We start from the raw sequence: 24725 nt of genomic DNA, 5'->3' as shown, positions 1-24725 counted from the left end.
GGTCTGTTTGAAACATGTAGGGATTACAGACTCGGTCACACTTTCCAGTCCGCGCATGCTCTGAGTACACGTCCTGGTAATCTGTCTGGCCCTGCGGCCTTGTGAATATTGACCTGTTTAAAGGTCTTGCTCACTTCGGCTACGGAGAGTGTGATCACACAGTCGTCCGGAACAGCTGGTGCGGTAGAGAGAGAGTCGAAAACAGCATGTCCGGTGAACAGGTCAGGGTTCCATAGCCGCAGGCAGAACAGTTTAAACTGGAGCAGCAGCACGACCAGGTAGACTGGGGACAGCAAGGAGTCATCAGCCCAGGTAGTCCTAAAGCATGGTCCTAGGGCTCTGGTCCTCCGAAAGAGAGAATTAGAGGGGGCATACTTAAAATCACACTGGACACCGGATAAGACAGGAGAAATACTCCAGATATAACAGACTGACCCTAGCCCCCCGACACAAACTATTGCAGCATAAATACTGGAGGATGAGACAGGAGGGGTCGGGAGACACTATGGCCCCGTCCGACGATACCCCCGGACAGGGCCAACCAGGCAGGATATAACCCCACCCACTTTGCCAAAGCACAGCCCCCACACCACTTCACTTGCCGCACTTTCGGATTCAAGCACACTCGTCATTTCCTCTAGACCGACCTCACTCCAACTCTCTCACCAAGGAGCCATGCTGGCGTTGTATAAGAACTCTCCCTTGTTCTTCTACCAACTTGGGCACATCGCCCTCGTGTGGCAACATTTGCAAACACAGAAAAGGGTCTAGATTTTCAATGTTAACTTCAATTGGATAGTGACATCCCAAGGATCCCTCATTGAAATTCCCATTTATTTACAGAGAGCAGCTAAGAGCACGTCTACGTGGTGATCGAAGAAGAATAAGTTATTTTTTTTCAAGCAAAGAATAAGGGAGTTGTACTCCAGTCTGGTAGGTGGCGGTAATGCAACATTTATTGGATTCCAACCGCCGTTAAACGTCATCGTGGTGACGGTTTGTCTCTGGTCACGTGACTCATCCGAAAGGTAGCAGCATGGCGGAAACGCATGTGGAACCTCAAAACAAACTCCTGCAATTGTACAGTTTTAGCTAGCAAACCACCGAAACCGAGCGACAGGCCGGGGCACCGGCGCCCGAGTACACTGCAAGATGGACGAGGAGAATAAGCTTCAGTTCCCGTCCCTTCCTCCGTGTAAGGAGGATCTATTGGTAAGTTCTAGCATGCAAAGCTAACGCAGCTAGCTAAATGTACAAGTTAGCGTACTCAAAAACAGCCCTTGTTAGATTAACGTCACGTTCATTTTACATGTCATCTCTCACTCGACAAATGTGACTAACGTTAGTTAAATGTAATCTTGTCTGAAGCATTTTTAAATTACCGTTAATGATATTTCTGCTCAAATTAGATGTGTTCCGCGAACTAGCTACCCAACGTCAGCTAACTGTCAAGTTAGTTTGTATGGCTAATATACCACGGCGAAAGGTTGTTGGGCACGACACAACGCCTAAATGCTATTATAAACTGCTTACAAACGTAATTAAAAATAAACAAAAAAGTTGTCATGCGTATTTTATATGGTCTCATACTACGGGTATGACAAAACATTTTTTTTTTTTTACAGCTCTAATTACTTTGGTAACCAGTTTAATAACAATAGGTTGTGGTATATGGCCAATATACCACGGATAAGGGCTGTTCTTACACACGACGCATCGCAGCTTGCCTGGACACAGCCCTTAGCCGTGGTATATTGGCCATATACCACACCCCCTCGTGCATTATTGCATAAATATACCGTTAAGTAGCTAGTTAGCCTGCCAGCTAACATCCCTTGATTTTTCTGATATCTTCCACAGGATTGGGCGTATCCAATGAGACGAGAAATGCAGGTAGCTATGCCCTTTTCTCCCCAAAGTGGAATTCTTGAAACGGGCAACAGAATTGCTGAGTCATCATATCTCATAATGATGCCAAAACATGTTTCTCCGTTGTGTTAGGAAATTCTACCAGGCCTATTTTTAGGTCCCTACTCAGCTGCTATGAAAAGCAAGGTAAGTTGGTATACTGTAAGTAAAACAGGGGTGGCTATACTGATCTGCGAGGGCAGGTGTGGGTGCAGACCTTTGTTCCAGACCAGTCAAGCAGTAACACCTCATTCAATAAGTCAGTCTTGACTGACGATGGGGGGTAATTCATTAGTAGAATCAGGTGTGTTTCTGCTTGGCTGGAACAAAAGCCTACACTCAAACTGACCCTTTACGTGTAAAGGGCCATCCACACCAAGGACGATAAACATTGAAGTAGTTCTAATTCAAGTGAACAGCAGCGTTCACACGACGACAATAACTACAAAAACGGTGGAAAACTATGGCTATCATTGGGGTCACTTTCAGAGTGCGGTCAACAATCAAATCAAAACGTCTTCTGAAGCGTTCTAACTCGGAATAGCTGTTCGGAGAGGACAGGAGGCAGAGCGCACGGTGAGCTTTCCTGAATAACTGGTTGTGTGAGCATGTTGTTGGCCACATTAATTATAGGATGACTTGGGAGACTGATTCTCCACGACAGACAGCACATCTGTGTCAGAAGCCAATTTCTTCCAAAATACACCATATGAGGGGCCTGCTAATATACCATTCTGAACCTTGTAAACCACTTGTGTCCCACTCATTGTATGGCGGGCTGAGTGTATGTGGGTTTTTGCTCTTCCTTACTTGATTGATGAATATTAGTAAGGAACTCTGCACACCTGGTAGTCAAGGGCTTAATTGAAAGGAAAAAACTAAAACCTGCAGACACTAGGTCCTATGGAAAGCCTTTGACAGCCCTGTTGTAAACTGTCGAATAGACCCATAACTGATCCAAATGGTTGCATAATCAGGCCTTGACTATGCAGTTATTTCGGCATGAGGCATGCATTCAAAATAGGACTTTTGAGCTGTTATTCAAATTAGTCTACGTCACTGCAGTTTACAGCCTAGACAATAATTGTGTTGCCTACTTACTTGATAACAATAATACAATTTCTAATTTTACTGTTAGCCTAGGTAGAGTAATTTTGTTTAAAACGTAGGCCTAATCAATAGTGCAACTTTGGTCTGCAGAGCGCAGCCATTTTCATAATGTTAACTCCTTTTTTTTCCTCTCTGACAGGTAAATATTTATAGCCCTAATATTTAATGAATGGCTTAATATCTTGCTTATATTTAGTTTCTTACTGGCTACACATCTTCAATCTTCCCTCTTCCAACTGTTCCCCGGCTCAGTAGGCTACAGGCTACGCAACCCTCTCCACTATTCCTCGTTTCGTGGAGTCCCAGGAAAAGCTATAGGCTACAAAAGCTATAGGACATTTATTTTGAGATTTTTTGTAAGACTAGGCCTGTTCAAGGAGAGAAGCAGGTTTGCTCTTGCTTATTGCTGAATGTAAAATAGGCCTACAGCATAGGCCAAAATAATATTAACTTCAGTTATATAATGCTTTTCAATACAAGTAACAATGCTTAATATAATAAAAGTACTAAAGAAACAAAGACTGGAGGATGGAGAATGAAAAAAGATGGCTTATTAAAATCATACTTTGAAATCATCTTTATAAAAGTGTCTTCAGCAGGGATTTAAAGAGGCACTGAATTTGCATGCCTGATCTCCTCTGGCAGATCATTCCAAAGTTTTAGGGGGCCTAATTGCAAATTCCCGGTTTCCTTTTGTGTTCAACCTAGACTTTGGAATGGTCAACAGTGCCCTGCCAAAGAATCTCCGGTTACATCCTGGCTCGTAAGGAGATTAAAATATCAGAGATATAGGATGGGGCTAAACCAAGCCTTAAACTTGATTAATGCAATTATAAAATGTATTCTGAAAGGGACTGGTAGCCAGTGTAGAGAAGCTAAACTCTCAGCTACAGCACGACAAGTGGTACCGGAGAGCCAAGTCTTAGACCAAAAGGCTCCTTAACAGCTTCTACCCCCAAGCCATAAGACTGCTGAACATTTAATCAAATGGCTTCCCGGACTATTTGCATTGACCCTTTATTTTATTAGTTATTATACTTTTTTTGTTGTTGCTCAGGCTCGATGTACACTCACTGGACCCTAACCACACACAGACATGCATATTAACGCCACACGTATACATTCACACCCTTCACATATGCTGCTGCTACTCTTATCTATGCATTGTCACTTTACCCCTACCTACATGTACATATTACCTTGACTAACTCGTACCCCTTGCTATTGTTACTTTATTGTTCCAAGCTTTCCTTTAGTTATTTGTCAAATTTAAAAAAAAATACTTGGAAAAAACAACGTCCCACTCTATTCAACAGCCAGTGGAAGAGCGTGGCGCGAAATACGAAAACCAAAAAAAAACTATAATTTCAATATTTCAAACATACGACTATTTTACACCATTTGAAAGATAAGACTCTCGTTAATCTAACCACATTGTCCGATATCAAAAAGGGTTTACAGCGATAGCAGACATTAGATTATGTTAGGAGAGTACATAGACACAAATAATCACACAGCCATTTTTCAAGCAAGCATATATGTCACAAAAACCCAAAACACAGCTAAATGCAGCACTAACCTTTGATGATCTTCATCAGATGACACTCCTAGGACATTGTTATACAATACATGCTTGTTTTGTTCAATCAAGTTCATATTTATATAAAAAAACAGCTTTTTACATTGGCGTGTGATGTCCAGAAATTGTATTCCCACCGAAAACCTCCGTTGAATTTACTAAATTACTCATGATAAACGTTGACAAAATACATAACAATTATTTTAAGAATTATAGATACAGAACTCCTTTATGCAATCGCTATGTCAGATTTTAAAATAGCTTTTCGGCGAAAGCACATTTTGCAATATTCTGAGTACATAGCTCAGCCATCACGGCGAGCTAATTTGACACCCCCAGTTCGAGCCTCACTAAACTCAGAATTAGTGTTCGAAAAATTGGATTACCTTTGCTGTTCTTTGTCAGAATGCACTCCCAGGGCTGCTACTTCCCCAACAAATGTTGTTTTTGTTCCAAATAATCCATAGTTATGTGCAAATACCTCCGTTTTGTTTGTGCGTTCAGGTCACTATCCAAAGGGTAACGCGCGAGCGCATTTCGAGACAAATGTCAAAGTTCCATTACCGTACTTAGAAGCATGTCAAACGCTGTTTAACCTGTTATGGCTAGGGGGCAGTATTTTCACGGCTGGATAAAAAACGTACCCGATTTAATCTGGTTACTACTCCTGCCCAGTAACTAGAATATGCATATAATTATTGGCTTTGGATAGAAAACACCCTAAAGTTTCTAAAACTGTTTGAATGGTGTCTGTGAGTATAACAGAACTCATATGGCAGGCAAAAACCTGAGAAGATTTCATGCAGGAAGTGGCCTGTCTGACAAGGTGTCGTTCTTCTTGTCTCTGTTTATTGAAGAGTGAGGATCTTAGCTGTCCCGTGACACTTCCTACGGCTGTCATAGGTTCTCAGAAGGCGGCAAAATGCTGGATCGTGGCTTTGCAGGCTCTGGCTGAAACAAAGTAGCGCGTTTGGGTAGTGGCTGGTTACAGTACTGTGAGACTCAGGCTCGTGCCCGCGTCGACCGAAAGCTTTCTTTTCTTTCCTCTGTTTAGCTAAATGGACATTCCCGGTCGGAATATTATCGCTTTTTTACGAGAAAAATTGCATAAAAATGGATTTTAAACAGCGGTTGACATGCTTCGAAGTACGGTAATGGAATATTTAGATTTTTTTTTGTCACGAATTGCGCCATGCGCACGACCCTTCTTTACCATTCGGATAGTGTCTGGGACGCACGAACAAAACGCCGCTATTCGGATATAACGATGGATTATTTTGGATCAAACCAACATTTGTTATTGAAGTAGCAGTCCTGGGAGTGCATTCTGACGAAGACAACAAAAGGTAATCAAACTTTTATAATAGTAAATCTGATATTGGTGAAGGCTAAACTTGCCGGGTGTCTAAATAGCTAGCCCGTGATGCCTGGGCTATGTACTTAGAATATTGCAAAATGTGCTTTCACCAAAAAGCTATTTTAAAATCGGACATATCGAGTGCATAGAGGAGTTCTGTATCTATAATTCTTAAAATAATTGTTATGCTTTTTGTGAACGTTTATCGTGAGTAATTTAGTAAATTGTTAGCAAATTCCCCGGAAGTTTGCGGGGGGTATGCTAGTTCTGAACGTCACATGCTAATGTAAAAAGCTGTTTTTTGATATAAATATGAACTTGATTGAACAAAACATGCATGTATTGTATAACATAACGTCCTAGGTGTGTCATCTGATGAAGATCATCAAAGGTTAGTGCTGCATTTAGCTGTCTTCTGGGTTTTTGTGACATTATATGCTAGCTTGAAAAATGGGTGTCTGATTATTTCTGGCTTGGTACTCTGCTGACATAATCTAATGTTTTGCTTTCGCTGTAAAGCCTTTTTGAAATCGGACAGTGTGGTTAGATAAAGGAGAGTCTTGTCTTTAAAATGCTGTGAAATAGTCATATGTTTGAAAAATTGAAGTTTTTGTATTTTTGAGGAATTTGTAATTCGCGCCACGCCTATCATTGGATATTGGAGCAGGTGTTCCGCTAGCGGAACGTCTAGATGTAAGAGGTTAATCTGGTTATTACTACTGCCCAGAAACTAGAATATGCATATAATTGTTTGATTTGGATAGAAAACACCCTAAAGTTTTTAAAACTGTTTGAATGGTGTCTGTGAGTATAACAGAACTCATTTGGCAGGCCAAAACCTGAGAAGATTCCAAACAGGAAGTGCCCTCTCTGACCATTTCTTGGCCTTCTACACTCTCCTTATTGAAAACTGAGGATATCTGCTGTAACGTGACACTTCCTACGGCTCCCATAGGCTCTCAGAAGGCAGCAGAACGTTGAATGATGACTTTGCAGCCCGTGGCTGAAAAACAGTAGCGCATTTGGTAAGTGGTCGATCTGAGAACAATGAGACAGGGGCGCGCGTGCACGTGAAGAGTCCATTTTAGATTTTGAGTCTTTGAACGAAAACAGGGTTTCCCGGTCGGCGTTTGACATGCTTCGAAGTACGGTAATGGAATATTTAGAAATGTTTTGTCACGATACGCGCGTCACCCTTCGTTACCCTTCGGATAGTGTCTTGAACGCACTAACAAAACAGAGGATATTTGAACATAACTATGGATTTTTTTTTAACCAAACCAACATTTGTTATTGAAGTAGAAGTCCTGGGAGTGCATTCTGACGAAGAACAGCAAAGGTAATCAAATTTTTCTTATAGTAAATCTGAGTTTGGTGAGTGCCAAACTTGGTGGGTGTCAAAATAGCTAGCCCGTGATGGCAAGCTATCTACTCAGAATATTGCAAAATGTGCTTTTGCCGAAAAGCTATTTTAAAATCGGACATAGCGATTGCATAAAGGAGTTCTGTATCTATAATTCTTAAAATAATTATGTTTTTTGTGAACGTTTATCGTGAGTAATTTAGTAAATTCACCGGAAGTTTGCGGTGGGAATGCTAGTCACATGCTAGTCACATGCTAATGTAAAAAGCTGGTTTTTGATATAAATATGAACTTGATTGAACAAAACATGCATGTATTGTATAACATAATGTCCTAGGGTTGTCATCTGATGAAGATCATCAAAGGTTAGTGCTGCATTTAGCTGTGGTTTGGGTTTATGTGACATTATATGCTAGCTTGAAAAATGGGTGTCTGATTATTTCTGGCTGGGTACTCTGCTGACATAATCTAATGTTTTGCTTTCGTTTTAAAGCCTTTTTGAAATCGGACAGTGTGGTTAGATTAACGAGAGTCTTGTCTTTAAAATGGTGTAAAATAGTCATATGTTTGAGAAATTGAAGTAATAGCAATTCTAAGGTATTTGAATATCGCGCCACGGGATTCCACTGGCTGTTGAGTAGGTGGGACGATTTCGTCCCACATACCCTAGAGAGGTTAACAGTTTTGGAAACTTTAGTGTTTTCTATCCAAATCTACCAATTATATGCATATCCTAGCTTCTGGGCCTGAGTAGCAGGCAGTTTAGTTTGGGCACGCTTTTCATCCAAAAATTCCAAATACTGCCCCCTATCCTAGTGAAGTTAACTGACTTGCCTAGTTAAATAAAGGTTACACACACACCACTGACCAAAAAGTTTTGTTGCCATTTACGTATGTCCCCATTACCAGTAAAGCATAATCAAAACCTATTTCTTTCACTTATTTGCTGTTTCATTGTTTATTTGTTCAGTCGTTTCATTCTCAACCAGGATTTCTATGGAACGCCGTTTGGGTCTTTGCATGTCAAAAAAGATACACGTCAAATAAGCTTGTTGACCAATCAGGACCTGAATATGACTGCACATCACATAATAAGTTAACGGGTTGGTTCATTTTTTACGCAGTTATTACACATTGATTACACTATCACTCGTATTTCATGTCACAACGATTCATCGATACATATACTATGATGCTGGTGAAGTTGTCTCGCGCACCTACAGTGCTGGTTATAAAAAAAAGAAAACCGCTAGCTAGCTCATGGATGCAAACAATGTTCTTCCCAAAAACAGCGCAAAACGACAATCTGTTTCAGTAGCTATAGTTAGCTAGCTAACAATATAGCTAGGTGTTAGGTTCTAATTCTCAGAGTAAAAAACTCAAAGGACACTATAAAAGCTTTCCCCAGAGGAACAATACAGCTGTATTAGACACAAACATTTTCACACAAGCACTGATATTTAACCCTTCCTCCTAGGCTGAGTCTCCTCCTTCACATCTGTACAAACATTGTCTTTACTGCTAGGCAGGACACTGAGTGATGTGGGCCGTAAACTTTTATTTCTCCTTTAACCTGACCTGATCTCGAACCCCCCCCCATCGCGAATCCATGGCTCTCTCCCGTTATCAATGCCTGCCACGTGATCGCTTCCCTGCACTCAATATTTCAATAGGATACCTGATATAATGTAAATGTTACACATTACCCTTATTACCCTTCTTATTTGATTAATGGTGGTCGGACCCATCTATGTGACGCTAGCCACAATAGTGGACTTTGCGGTTAGCCTTCAAAATAAGTGTCATTGACAGTGATGCAAATGAATACAAATCGTAGAATTATGCCAGAATTGAATAGATCATGCAAACGAGGTTGGAGTGTTATATACAAACAACAAAAGACAATTTATTTGACAATCTGTTTAAATCACACTAGATGTATTATACTTTAGAATTAAATTGGGGGCATACTTATTTCACTGTACAGCCTTACCTATGGATTGTGGATCAATGACATGGGGTATCAGTCTACTCAGTGACACCCAGAGAACATTAGCATTGTAGCTCTTATTGTGGGATTCAAACAACTGTGGATTGAGCCACATTTATTGTCAACCTATGTGTATTGAACACTATTCCCAAGGAAAAACAATACTGTGTGGATGTTTTGGAGTCTGATAACTCACAGGAGGACGTTGGGGGGAAAAATGTATTGAGTAGACTGATACCTAAGGATTGGTGATCAATGAAATGGGGTAAGGCTGTACAGTGCAATATGAATGTCAATACACACAATAGGCTGACTGGGGAGATGATTTGACATTAGAGGTCGACCGATTAATCGGAATGGCCGATTAATTAGGGCCGATTTCAGGTTTTCATAACAATCGGTATTTTTGGCCACCGATTTGCCGAATGATGATTTATTATTATATATATATATATATATATTATTTTTTTTTAAACCTTTATTTAACTAGGCAAGTCAGTTAAAGAACACATTCTTATTTTCAATGACGGCCTAGGAACGGTGGGTTAACTGCCTTGTTCAGGGGCAGAACGACAGATTTTTACCTTGTCAGCTTGGATGCAACCTTACGTTAACTAGCCCAACGCTCTAATGACCTGCTTTACGTTGCCAAGGTAAGTTGCTAGCTAGCATTAAACTTATCTTATAAAAAAACAATCAATCAATCATAAACACTAGTTAACTACACATGGTTGATGATATTACTAGTTTATCTAGCCTATCCTGCTTTGCATATAATCGATGTGGTGCGTATTCGCGAAAAAGGACTGTCTTTTCTCCGACGTGTACCTAACCATAAACATCAATGTCTTTCTTAAAATCAATACACAAGTATATATTTTTAAACCTGCATATTTAGTTAATATTGCCTGCTAACATGAATTTCTTTTAACTAGGGAAAATGTGTCACTTCTCTTGCAAACAGAGTCAGGGTATATGCAGCAGTTTGGGCCGCCTGGCTTGTTGCGAACTGTGAAGACTATTTCTTCGTAACAAAGACAGCAGACTTCGCCAAACGGGGATGATTTAACAAAAGCGCATTTGCGAAAAAAAGCACAATCGTTGCACGACTGTACCTAACCATAAACATCAATGCCTTTCTTAAAATCAATACACAGAAGTATATATTTTTAAACCTGCATATTTAGCTAAAAGAAATCCAGGTTAGCAGGCAATATTAACCAGGTGAAATTGTGTCAGTTCTCTTGCGTTCGTTGCACGCAGAATCAGGGTATACAGAATCTGTCTCGTTGCGAACTAATTTGCCAGAATTTTACGGAACTATGAAATAACATTGTAGGTTGTGCGATGTAACAGGAATATTTAGACTTATGGATGCCACCCGTTAGATAAAATACGGAACGGTTCCGTATGTCACTGAAAGAATGTTTTCGAGATGATAGTTTCCGGATTTGACCATATTAATGACCTAAGGTTTATTATATTATAGTTAAGTCTATGATTTGATAGAGCCGTCTGACTGAGTGGTGGTAGGCAGCAGCAGGCTCGTAATAGTCAAAGGTATATGGTTTAGAGAGAGAGTTCCTGTAATAACATAATTCCTGTAATAACTTGCGGCTGAACTTGAAAGGGGTTCCTTCGTTATTTTACCGTTCATGTCTTCCATAGAGAATGTCTTGATCTACTTCAAATAAGGTCTGTGTTTTGTGCTTAAACCGCCTCGGCGTTTTGATACCTGTGTAAATCTCACTAGGTAACGTTTGTCAACATATTTTCATAAATCCACTCTACAAAAAAAAAATTATTCGCTTATATTGATCAGAGTTATATCCTATGGATATCTACACAGTTATAAAATTGGCAAGGTGGTGTAAGCCTAAACCAAACACAGACCTTATTTTAAGTTAATCTAAAAATATCCTATGGAATAAATGAAGGAACCGCTTTTCAGATTTTGCTAGAAGGTGTCATGGGAATTGTGACTCGCACTTTGGTAGTCAATTCTTACCATGCCCATTATTAAAATAGGATTTCCTGCATATATAAATTACAGTTTTTGTTTTCAGCATTCATCACAGGTAACTTAAACTCTATTTTTATTATTTAAACAATATATATATATTTATATATATATATATATTTATATATATATATAAAAAATAATCGGCCGATTAACCTCTCTAGGCTATGTGGGACGAAATCGTCCCACCTACTCAACAGCCAGTGGAATCCCGTGGCGCGTTATTCAAATACCTTAGAAATGCTATTACTTCAATTTCTCAAACATGACTATTTTACACCATTTTAAAGACAAGACTCTCGTTAATCTAACCACACTGTCCGATTTCAAAAAGGCTTTACAACGAAGGCTTTACAACGAAAGCAAAACATTAGATTATGTCAGCAGAGTACCCAGCCAGAAATAATCAGACACCCATTTTTCAAGCTACCATATGTCACATAAACCCAAACCACAGCTAAATACAGCACTAACCTTTGATGATCTTCATCAGATGACACTCATAGGATATTATGTTATACAATACATGCATGTTTTGTTCAATCAAGTTCATATTTATATCAAAAAACAGCTTTTTAGATTAGCATGTGACGTTCAGAACTAGTATACCCACCGCAAACTTCCGGTGAATTTACTAAATTACTCACGATAAACGTTCACAAAAAACATAATTATTTTAAGAATTATAGATACAGAACTCCTTTATGCAATCGCTATGTCCGATTGTAATATAGCTTTTCGGCAAAAGCACATTTTGCAGTATTCTGAGTAGATAGCCCAGCCATCACGGCTAGCTAATTTGACACCCACCAAGTTTGGCCCTCACCAAACTCCGATTTACTATTAGAAAAATGTGATTACCTTTGCTGTTCTTCGTCAGAATGCACTCCCAGGACTTCTACTTCAATAACAAATGTTGGTTTGGTTCAAAATAATCCATAGTTATGTTCAAATATCCTCTGTTTTGTTCATGCGTTCAAGACACTATCCGAAGGGTGACGCGCCCGACGCGTTTCGTGGCAAAATAATTCTAAATATTCCATTACCGTACTTCGAAGCATGTCAACCGCTGTTCAAAAGCAATTTTTATGCGATTTTTCTCGTAAAAAAGCGATAATATTCCGACCGGGAAACCCTGTTTTTTTTGTTCAAAGACGAAAAAATAAAAACATGGTGTCGCCTCGTGCACGCGCCTCAGTCTCATTGTTCTGTGATCGACCACTATCCAAATGCGCTACTGTTTTTCAGCCAGGGGCTCCAAAGGCATCATTCACTGTTTTGCCGCCTTCTGAGAGCCTATGGGAGCCGTAGGAAGTGTCACGTTACAGCAGAGATTCAATAGTGTAGAAGCCCAAGAAATGGTCAGAGGGCACTTCCTGTAAGGAATCTTCTCAGGTTTTTGCCTGCCATATGAGTTCTGTTATACTCAGACACCATTCAAACAGTTTTAGAAACTTTAGGGTGTTTTCTATCCAAAGCCAATAATTATATGCATATTCTAGTTTCTGGGCAGTAGTAATAACCAGATTAAATCGGGTACGTTTTTTATCCGGCCGTGAAAATACTGCCCCCTACCCTAGAGAGGTTAATCGGTATCGGCTTTTTTGGTCCTCCAAAAACCGGCATCGGCGTTGAAAAATCATAATCGGTCAACCTCTATTTAACATAGTCACAGTCCCGCGATTAGAGCTACAACCCTAATATTTGTGTAAACCCTTCAGTTGTGTTCTGTGTGTGTCACTGAGTAGACTGATTCCCCATTTCATTGCTTCACATTCCAACTTTGTTTAACATTATGGAGTGTAAATATGGCATGATTCCACCAATTGTAACCTTCTGAATCACTTTCAAAGAGGTACTTTTATTTTGAAGGCAAACCGCAAATTCCACTTCCACCGTTCTTATTGTGGCTAGCTTCACAACACATAACCTGGTCATTTCGAGCCTCACTAGCCAGATGAAGCTAGCTGGCTCCTTGTAATGTTAGATTTCGGCAACAGGGTTAAATAGCTGGCTAGCTATTTATGTTCATGAACTGAAGTTCAATTTCAATTTGCGAACAAGTGTCTACCTAGCTAATACTTACTCACAAGGATTCCTAAATCATTGCTAAGAATAGTGAAAATGACTGCAGTTTCTACTGGTCATTATTTTCAGGCTGGTTGTATTGGTGCTAGCTAGCTAGGTACCAAGCTAAAGCTTGCAAGGTACCCCAGAAGTTGCGGTCAAACAAATAATGCTTTATTACCAACGTGGTATTGTAAACGCATCGTTCGTGGCCGGTGTTTGCAGACTTTTTTGCACAGCTTTGACAGTGCTACTGATGGTAGTGGTGGTGCTTGGCTTACATGTGAATTCTGAACACAACATTCTATAATAGAACTGTTATTTGACGTGTCAAATGAAAAGCTTATTTAACACATCAAATAGTGTTATTGTCAAATAGTATTATTTGACGTGTATCTTTCTTGACATGCAAAGAGCCAAACGGCGTTCCATAGTATGTCGTGAAGCAAGTAGCAGTGACGCTATTACTGTGTAACTCCGGTAGGGAAACATTTTTGAACAATGGCGCACTTGGTAACGTTAGTGTGTACCGGTGCTCGACCAGTCGCGAAAGCCAACATCCCACGGCAGAACGACTGATTGTCAAGGGCAACGAATTACATTATCTTGACGTTAATGGATTTGGCCTTGGAGTTGTCTCGCTGAAATATTCCTGCTCTTTCAAATGACTGCTCGATCCACACAGCAGACACTGGGCTCGGTTAGGAATGCTGTGTTGCACATGTAGCACAACATTTTACGTGGCTTCATTGCGTCATGTACCTACGTTATATAGGTATGCACGTCAGCATTGACATCGGTTTTTCACATCGGCGTTAAACTAAACATTGCGCCGATACCGATATCTTCACCGATATATCGTGCATCGCTAATTATCACCGCATATTGGCTTTGTTTGAATTGCCATTTAAAAATATATATATTTCCAAATTTGAGGTAGGTTATGATCACACTTTAGAAAAGTGCAATCACTTTGAAGATGAAGATTAGGGGCTCAATTAAATCCAACCCACATTGCACTATTTACGCAGTAACTCTTTTTCCAATGGTCAAATGTATTCAGACTGGTCATGGGTACTGTATAAAAACCTACAACTACTACCAGGGCGACCCCTCTCACAGGTATGCTTTCACTTTTCATCATTAGAAGTGTGTGGGCGCAGGATTAATATTTTAAAGAGAGGATTAAAAAATAACATATCTTCCCCATGTGGGTTTAGAACTCACAACCATTGAACTATAAGCCAACTGTATTTAGTGGACTGCCAACAATCGGTTATAGCAGTTTGGAAAAATAATACGAGTTGACATGACTACCATTGTCATCTATTTCTTGTGCCGATGGATGTAGCTACAAATATAAATCCTCATAGCCTACATGTTTTCTTTGTAAAAGCACATAGATGTGTATGAAACGGTAAGCAAAAACTTTGAATTTGGTCATATGCGGAAATGTGCCTTACTGCCTTTAGAATTGTGTAACATCAATAGCTTAGTCAAGGTAGCATCATGAAAAATACATTTGCACACAGCAGCAACACCATTGCCAAATAAGGTGCACAGTCACCTGCTAACTAAACCTAAAACATCTGGATTTAAATGTTTTTTTCCCATTTTTTTTCAGAAGTTACTCTTTAAGTAACCTTCTGTCTTATGTAACCATAACATACTAATTTGAGTTTGCCAGATTTACATTTACTACGTCTAGTCTGAGACCAGGCTGTATTAATAGGCCTACAGCGTGCAGTAGGATGTGTTGATCAGTTGATTGACAGATGTACTGTAGAACGATGACCTTTCCTCTAGTGTGGATGTTCGCCAACATTTTCTAGTTGTGTAGTTTATTCTCATAGTTATAGTTAGCGTCTTTGGGGTGGATGGCCCTTAAAATTAGTTATCCAAATGTTGAAGGTCCTGGACCATAAAAATACATTTTGAGTTTGTACAATGTGCTGTTAACTGAACCTTTTTGTCCTCTTTTAGCTTTCCATCCTTGAAAGACAGGAGATAACGCATTTAGTGTGTGTTCGCCAAGATATTGAGGCAAATTTTATAAAGCCCAACTTCCCACATAAATTTAGGTAAGAAACAAACTGAGAATGGGTACGTGTTTTAAAATTCAGCTACATGACATCTCTCACTTAATCAGCTAATTCATGTTGCCTTCTTTCTTCTGTTTTCAGGTACCTCGTTTTAGATATTGCTGACAATCCTGTGGAAAACATAATTAGATATTTCCCTATGGTGAGTTTCAGCATGAGCTAAATGTGGTGGGTAATGTTACAATGTACTGCAGCCTAACCTGCCATGTTATTGTTAGTAGGCCTAAATGTATTTTCTCCTCTATCCACAGACTAAAGAATTTATTGATGGCTGTTTAGCAAGCGGAGGTAATAAAAATGTATTTAATTGGATTGAATATTGTCTTTAGAATTTCATTCCAAAAACCTGAGCATACAACAATGTGCAGGTACTTATTTTCCTTCTACAGTGCCTTCAGAAAGTATTCACACCCCTCAAATTTTTTCAACTTTTGTTAGTCTGAAATTTTTATTGATTACATTCATGTTTTGTCACTGGCCTACACACAATATCCCATAATGTCAAATTGGAATTATGTTTTTCAAAAATGTCTTGTCAATAAGTATTCAACCCCTTTGTTTATGGCAAGCCGTAAAAATTGGCTTGAATAAAAAATAAAGCAGACATTGAATATCCCTTTGAATTTATTAATTACACTTTGGATGGTGTATCAATACACCCAGTCATTACAAAGATACAGGCGTCCTTCATAACTCCGTTGCCGGAGAGTAAGGAAACTGCTCAGGGATTTCACCATGAGGCCAATGTTGACTTTAAAACAGTGACAGAGTTTTTAATGGCTGCGATAGGAAAACCTGAGGATGGATCAACAACACAATACTAACTTAATTGACAGATTGAAAAGAAGGAAGCCTGTATATAATATTTACGGTACTGGTAAAAAAGTTTGGACACGTACTCATTCAAGGGTTAAAAAAAATAATGACATTCTAGAATAATAGTGAAGACAAAACTATGAAATAGCACATATGGAATCATGTAGCAACCAAAAAAGTGTTAAATAATATAGATGTAATAATTCATAGATTTGAGATACTTCAAATAGCCACCCTTTGCCTTGATGACAGCTTTACACACTCTTGCCATTCTCTCAACCAGTTTCATGAGGTAATCACCTGGAATGCATTTCCAAAAGTCTTGAAGGAGTTAACATATGCTGAGCACTTGTTAGCTGCTTTTCCTTCACTCTGCAGTCCAACTCATCTCAATTGTGTTGAGGTTGGGTGATTTGTGGAGACTAGGTCATCTCATGCAGTACTCCATCACTCTCCTCCTTGGTTAAATAACCCTTATACAGCCTGGAGGTGTGTTGGGTCATTGTCATGTTGAAAAACAAAAGATAGTCCCACTAAGTGCAAACCAGATGGGATGGCGTATTGCTGCAGAATGCTGTGGTAGCCATGCTGGTTAAGTGTGCCTTGAATTCTAAATAAATCACTGATAGTGTGGGCAGCAAAGCACCATCACACCACCTCCATGCTTCACGGTGGGAACCACACATGCAGAGATCATCCATTCACCTACTCTGCATCTCACAAAGACACAGTGGTTGGAACCAAAAATCTCATATTTGGACTCATCAGACCAAAGGACAGATTTCCAGGGGTCTAATGTCCATTGCTCGTGTTTCTTGGCCCAATCAAGTCTCTTCTTTTTGTTTGTGTCGTTTTAGTAGTGGTTTCTTTGCAGCAATTCGACCGAGAAGGCCTGATTTCATGCAGTCTCCTCGGAACGTTGATGTTGATGTCTGTTACTTGCACTCTGAAGCATTTATTTGGTCTGGAATTTCTGAGTCTGGTAACGAATGAACTTATCCTCTGCAGCAGAAGTAACTCGGGGTCTTCCTTTCCTGTGCGGTCCTCATGAGAGCCAGTTTCATTATAGCGCTTGGTCTTGGCGACTGCATTTTGAAAACGTTCAAATTTCTTGACATTTTCCGGATTGACTGACCTTCATGTCTTAAAGTAATGATGGAATGACGTTTCTCACCATAGTATGGACTTCGTCTTTTACCAAATAGGGTTATCTTTTGTATACCAACCCTGCCTTGTCACAACACAACTGATTGGCACAAATGCATTAAGATATTCCACAAATTAACTTTTAACAAGGCACACCTGTTAATTGAAATGCATTCCAGGTGACTACCTCATGAAGCTGGTTGAGAGAAAGCCAAGCGTGTGCAAAGCTGCCATCAAGGCAATGGGGGGCTAGTTTGAAGAATCTCAAATGTAAAATATATTTTGATTTAACACATGTTTGGTTACTACACTGCTCAAAAAAATAAAGGGAACACTTAAACAACACAATGTAACTCCAAGTCAATCACACTTCTGTGAAATCAAACTGTCCACTTAGGAAGCAACACTGATTGACAATAAATTTCACATGCTGTTGTGCAAATGGAATAGACAACAGGTGGAAATTATAGGCAATTAGCAAGACATCCCCAATAAAGGAGTGGTTCGACAGGTGGTGACCACAGACCACGTCTCAGTTCTTATGCTTCCTGGCTGATGTTTTGGTCACTTGAATGCTGGCGGTGCTTTCACTCTAGTGGTAGCATGAGACGGAGTCTACAACCCACACAAGTGGCTCAGGTAGTGCAGCTCATCCAGGATGGCACATCAATGCGAGCTGTGGCAAGAAGGTTTGCTGTGTCTGTCAGCGTAGTGTCCAGAGCATGGAGGCGCTACCAGGAGACAGGCCAGTACATCAGGAGATGTGGAGGAGGCCGTAGGAGGGCAACAACCCAGCAGCAGGACCGCTACCTCCGCCTTTGCAAGTAGGAGCACTGCCAGAGCCCTGCAAAATGACCTCCAGCAGGCCACAAATGTGCATGTCTGCGCAAACGGGCAGAAACAGACTCCATGAGGGTGGTATGAGGGCCCGACGTCCACAGGTGGGGATTGTGCTTACAGCCCAACACCGTGCAGGACGTTTGGCATTTGCCAGAGAACACCAAGATTGGCAAATTCGCCACTGGCGCCCTGTGCTCTTCACAGATGAAAGCAGGTTCACACTGAGCACATGTGACAGTCTGGAGACGCCGTGGAGAACATTCTGCTGCCTGCAACATCCTCCAGCATGACCGGTTTGGTTGTGGGTCAGTCGTGGGGTGGGGTGGCATTTCTTTGGGGGGCCGCACAGCCCTCCATGTGCTCGCCAGAGGTAGCCTGACTGCCATTAGGTACCGAGATGAGATCCTCAGACCCCTTGTGAGTCCATATGCTGGTGCGGTTGGCCCTGGGTTCCTCCTAATGCAAGACAATGCTAGACTTCATGTGGCTGGAGTGTGTCAGCAGTTCCTGCAAGAGGAAGGCATTGATGCTATGGACTGGCCCGCCCGTTCCCCAGACCTGAATCCAATTGAGCACATCTGGGACATCATGTCTCGCTCCATCCACCAACGCCACGTTGCACCACAGATTGTCCAGGAGCTGGCGGATGCTTTAGTCCAGGACTGGGAGGAGATCCCTCAGGAGACCATCCGCCACCTCATCAGGAGCATGCCCAGGCGTTGTAGGGAGGTCATACAGGCACGTGGAGGCCACACACACTACTGAGCCTCATTTTGACTTGTTTCAAGGACATTACATCAAGTTGGATCAGCCTGTCGTGTGGTTTTCCACTTTAATTTTGAGTGTGACTCCAAATCCAGACCTCCATGGGTTGATAAATTGGATTTCCATTGATTCTTTTTGTGTGATTTTGTTGTCAGCACATTCAACTATGTAAAGCAAAAAGTATTTAATAAGATTATTTCATTCAGATCTAGGATGTTATTTTAGTGTTCCCTTTATTTTTTTGAGCAGTGTATATGACTCCATATGTGTTATTTCTACAATGTAGAAAATAGTCAAAATAAAAACCCAGGAATTAGTAGGTGTCAGCTTTTGACTGGTACTGTATATATTCCAAAACATGCATCCTTTTTGGCACTAAAGTAATACTGTGAAAATGTGTCAAAGCAATTAGCTTTTTGTCCTGAATACAGTTGTTTGGGACAAATCCAATACAACACATTACTGTTTACCACTCTCCATATTTTCAACCATAGTGGTGGCTGCATCACGTTAATGGGTATGCTTGTAATCGTTAAGGACTCAAGTTTTTCAGGATTAAAAAGAAACGGAGCGAAGCCAAGGCAAAATCCTAGAGGAAAACCTGGTCCAGTCTGGTTTCCACCAGACACTGGGAGATTAAATCACCTAAAACACAAGGCCAAATCTACACTGGAGTATCTTACCAAGAAGACAGTGACTGTTCCTGAGTGGCCGAGTTAGTTTTGACCTAAATCTGCTTGAAAATATCTCAAGACCTGAAAATGGTTGTCTAGCGATGATCAACAACCAAGTTGACAGAGCTTGAAGTATTTTGAAAGGAATAATGGGCAAATGTTACACAATCCAGGTGTGGATCAGTAAGATCTTAATCGCTGCCGAAGGTGATTGTAATACGCATGGACTCGGGGTTGAATACTAATCTATACTGAAAAGAAATATTAACGCAACATGCAACAATTCTAAAGATTTTGCAGGGTTACAGTTCATATTAGGAAATCAGTCAATTGAAATACTTTCATTAGGCCCTAATCTATGGATTTCACATGACTGGGCAGGGCTGTGGCCATGGGTGGGCCAGGGAGGGCATGCGCTCACCCACTTGGGAGCCTAGCCAATCAGAACTAGTTTTTCCCCACAAAAGGACTTTATTACAGACAACTACTCCCTTTGACAATCACGCAGGTGAAGAAGCTGCATATGGAGGTCCTGGGCTGGCGTGGTTACAGGTGGTCTGCGGTTGTGAGGCCGGTTGGACGTAATGCCAAATTCTCTAAAATGATGTTGGAGGGTGGTTTATGCTAGAGAAATCAACATGAAATTCTCTGGCAACAGCTCTGGTGGACATTCCTGCCGTCAGTATGACAATTGCACGCTTCCTCAATTTGACATCTATGGCATTGTGTTGGGACAACTGCACATTTTAGAATGGCCTTTTATTGTGCCCAGAATAAGGTGCACCTGTGTAATGATAATCAGCCTCTTGATATGCCACATCTGCCAGGTGGATGGATTATCTTGCCAAAGGATTAAATGCTCACTAACAGGGATGTAAACAAATTTGTGCACAACATTTGACAGAAAGAAGCTTTTTGTGCATATGGACATTTTTATTTAATCTCGTGAAACATGGGACCAGCACTTTACATGTTGCGTTTATATATTTGTTAAGTGTAGATAGTGCTTTATTCTGACACTTTGACATTTGAGTATTTTGTGTAGATCATTGACCAAAAATTACAATTAAATCAATTTCAATCCCACTTTGTAACACGAGAATTTGCAAAACGTCTTTCAGAAGGCACTGTATATGACATTTCTTGTAGTCTGCACCTGGATAATTGTTGGATTGTGCGAAACAGTGCTTTTGAATTATTACTATTTCCCTGTAGATTTCTATCTTGACCCTTGTCTTGTTCACATAGGAAAGGTACTAGTTCATGGAAACGCAGGGATATCGAGAAGGTTGGTTACCTCGTGTGAAATATTTGATTTTGAACAGATCCAGTATTTTGAAAATTGCCTGCTTGTCTATTGATCTGGATTGATCTTCCTGAATCTGACTCTTACTAAAGATGAAGATTGGTATCTATCTTAATCTAAATCATTCTCTCTTCTTTCAGTGCTGCCTTGGTTATTGCATACCTTATGGAGACATTTGGTGTAAAATACAGGTAAGTCCGATCAACAAACCAAGCAGGCTTCATCTATTGCTAGCTAGTTCAGAGTAGTAGAGCTGGAATGATAAACCGAAAATGTCCAACACTGACATTGCATTCCTCTTACCAAAGCAAATGTCGGTGATTTTGCTACACAACGTTCGTGTAGATGGTTATAAAACCATAATTTGTTCAACAGTAAAATCCTTTCGGAACGTGCGGAGGAGAGAGCGATGTATTCTGAGTAGCACAAGCATGTGAATGTTGTTCAAAATGCTATTGCGGGAAAAATACAGTTTTCAATGCAGCTATTGTTCTAGTTACAGAGAGGAGATTCGCCGTTTTCTGTGAGTGTGTGTATATACAGTTCATTCGGAAAGTATTAGGCCCCCTTGACTTTCTACATTGTTACGTTACAGCCTTCTTCTTAAATTGATTTTCCCCTCATCAGTCTACACACAATACCCCATAAAGACAAAGCAAAAACAGCAAAAAAATGTTTTTCAAATGTATTAAAAATAAAAACACTGTCACATTTACATTATTATTCAGACCCTTTACTCAGTATTTTGTTGAAGCACCTTTGGCAGCGATTACAGTCTCGGGTCTTCTTGGGTATGACACTACAAGCTTGACACACCTGTATTTGGGGAGTTTCTCCTGTTCTTCTCAGCAGATCCTCTCAAGCTCTGTCATGGAAGTTTTGCTGCCAAGCTATTATCAGGTCTCTCCTGAGATGTTTGATAAGGTTCAAGTCTGGGCTCTGGCTGGGCCACTCAAGGACATTCAGAGACTCCTGTATTGCCTTGGCTGTGTGCTAAGGGTCATTATCCTGTTGGAAGGTGAATCCTTGGCCCCAGTCTGAGGTCCGGAGCAGGTCTTCATCAAGGATCTCTCTACTTGCCTCCGTTCATCTTTCCCTTGATCTTGACTAGTCTCCCAGTCCCTGCCACTGAAAAACATCCCCACACCATGATGCTGCCACCACCATGCTTCACCGTAGGGATGGTGCCAGGTTTCTTCCAGATGTGACGCTTGGCTTTTAGACCAAAGAGTTAAATATTGATTTCATCAAACCAGAGAATCTTGTTTCTCATGGTCTGAGAGTCCTTTAGGTGCCTTTTGGCAAACTCCAAGCAGGCTGTCATGTGCCTTTTACTGAGTGGCTTCCGTCTGGCCACTCTACCATAAAGGCCTGATTGGTGGAGTGCTGCAGAGAGGGTTGTCCTTCTGCAAGGTTCTCCCATCTTCAGAGGAACTCTGGCGCTCTGTCAGTGACCATCGGGTTCTTGGTCACCTCCCTGACCAAGGCCCTTCTCCCCTGATTCCTCAGTTTGGCCTGGGTGGACAGCTCTAGTAATAGTATTGGTGGCTCTAAATTTCTTCCATTTAAGAATGATGGAGGCCACTGTGTTCTTGGGGACCTTCAATGCTGCAGAAATGTTTTGGTACCCTTCCCCAGATCTGTGCCTCGACACAATCCTGTCTTGGAGCTCTACGGACAATTCCTTCGACCTCATGGCTTGGTTTTTGTTCTGACATGTACTGTCAACTGTGGGAGCTTATATAGACGGGTATGTGCCTTTCCAAATCATGTCCAATAAATTGAATTTACCACAGGTGGACTCCAATCAAGTTGTAGAAACAGGATGCCCCAGAGCTCAATTTCGAGTCTCATAGCAAAGGGTCTGAATAATTATGCAAATACGTTATATATTTTTTTTTTTATATATATATATATATATATATTTGTAAATGTATCCCCTGTTTTCGCTTTGTCATTATGGGGTGTTGTGTGTAGGTTGGTGTACACTGAGGAGTATTTCTGTCTGTAATAAAGCCCTTTTGTGATGAACTCATTCTGATTGGCTAGGCCTGGCTCCCCAGTGGGTGGGCCTGCACCCTTGCCTAGTCATGTGAAATTCATAGAATGGGTCCTAAGGAATTGATTTCAATTGACTGATTTTTTTTTGCTACTATCTCTCCCAAAAAGTATTTACTGTAATTTATCGCTGATTATTGCAATATGGATTTTTTTTGTCCACATCGCTCTAGTTCATAGACATTATAATAAGTTCACTCCATGTATTGCTTCTGTCCAGATGCATGGTGACCAAAGATCTAGTCATATGTCCTGCTTTATTTTGCTGGTTCTTCTGCAGGGATGCTTTCAGCCACGTTCAGGAGAGGAGATTCTGCATCAACCCTAACGTCGGCTTTGTGCATCAATTACAGGTAGGGTCCTCTGTATCAAGTTGTGGACTCAACCTTCCAAACAGCTCTGACCAATGTCTGCTCAAAACAAGACATTTCTGTCTGAATGTTTAACATTGCGCCCTCCATATGTGGGTTTTCTAGGAATATGAAGCGATCTACTCAGCTAAACTGACCATCAAGATGTCACCAATACAGCTGGGCAGATCATTCTCCCTGCATGCTGGAATGCCAGGTCAGTGTGTGCAACTTGCATTCAGGTGACAGTTCCAAGAACCTGGGCTTGTGTCACCGTCGGTGCATTTGAGATGACTTACAAACTGCCTAGAAAGAAGTCTATTGCAGTTGAGGGTGCTTATATACCAACACTTTCTGTGGTTTTCCAACAGCAAGGCTCATTTCAACATGGCTGTGTCATCATAGCGACCATTGTTCATGTTTTTCATTAATGTCAAGAAGTTATTCTCTACCCCATATCATCCTAGCACATTCGTGTATGTACAATCAATGGGTGCAAGTCAGATAATTCCTATAATGCAACATATTGAAAGTAGCTGATTATTATTGATCAGTGACTGGGCAGAATGTATCCACTCATATGCCCAATTACAAATGGTTTTCATCCCATGAAGTTGATTTTTACAGTTTATTAATCTCGTCACCAGTCTATGGATTTTTGACTCTGAATCTGTACCTCACAGGCAGCCTGAAACGAAGCCTGGAAGAAGACGAGGATTTTGGGGGAATGCAGGTCGCCGCTGAGCAGAACGGATAGGCTTATTATGCAGATAGCCGTCATCACATACAGTGCACTTTTTTTAAAAACTTTTTATTGATATAAATGTAAATATTAAATTTCTAAAGGGGGTCGGAGAGCATTGGGGTCCACTTCCTGACGTCTGAGACAGAAGGGAGAGGGATACAATTTCATAAGTGACTTGTTTTTCTTGAGCTGTATGCACTGAAGGTTTTATAGTATTTTGCATTTGCAGCAGGACAGTATTGCACTTTTGATACTTGAATTATTTTTTTGCCAGAAGGGGGCAGTTGGTAAGGTACAGTAATAGGAAGTAAATGCCCAATGCTGAGCCCCACGTTAGGGAATTGGGAATGTTGGACAGATCAGGTTTACAATTGAGAAACAGCTTGCCAGAGAAATAACGACCCACTGCTCAATAAACAAACATCTAACTTGTCTTTTGTACTGTTATTTTGCCAGTTTCTAGCATTCTTAATCATTTCAACACAATGCCCTCAAATATTATACATTAGGTTTTTGTATTTTGACCAAC

General features: G+C 40.6%; 1 protein-coding gene across 1 annotated transcript; it reads left to right on the top strand.

Annotated features, from left to right (window-relative positions):
• The first annotated feature begins 1029 nt into the window (after positions 1–1029).
• styx (serine/threonine/tyrosine interacting protein) lies at positions 1030–24627 on the top strand. Its single transcript, NM_001141584.1, is given in 11 exon segments — positions 1030–1212; positions 1861–1893; positions 2002–2055; positions 15378–15475; positions 15578–15638; positions 15748–15784; positions 20986–21025; positions 21184–21234; positions 23382–23454; positions 23578–23668; positions 24135–24627. Coding segments are annotated over 11 exon segments (672 nt in total). The 5' UTR covers positions 1030–1152; the 3' UTR covers positions 24209–24627.
• The last annotated feature ends 98 nt before the right edge of the window (positions 24628–24725 follow it).

Source organism: Salmo salar, chromosome ssa09 (assembly GCF_905237065.1).
Source record: "Salmo salar chromosome ssa09, Ssal_v3.1, whole genome shotgun sequence".
Classification (NCBI taxonomy): Eukaryota; Metazoa; Chordata; class Actinopteri; order Salmoniformes; family Salmonidae; genus Salmo; species Salmo salar.
This window is presented reverse-complemented; position numbering and strand designations above follow the sequence as displayed.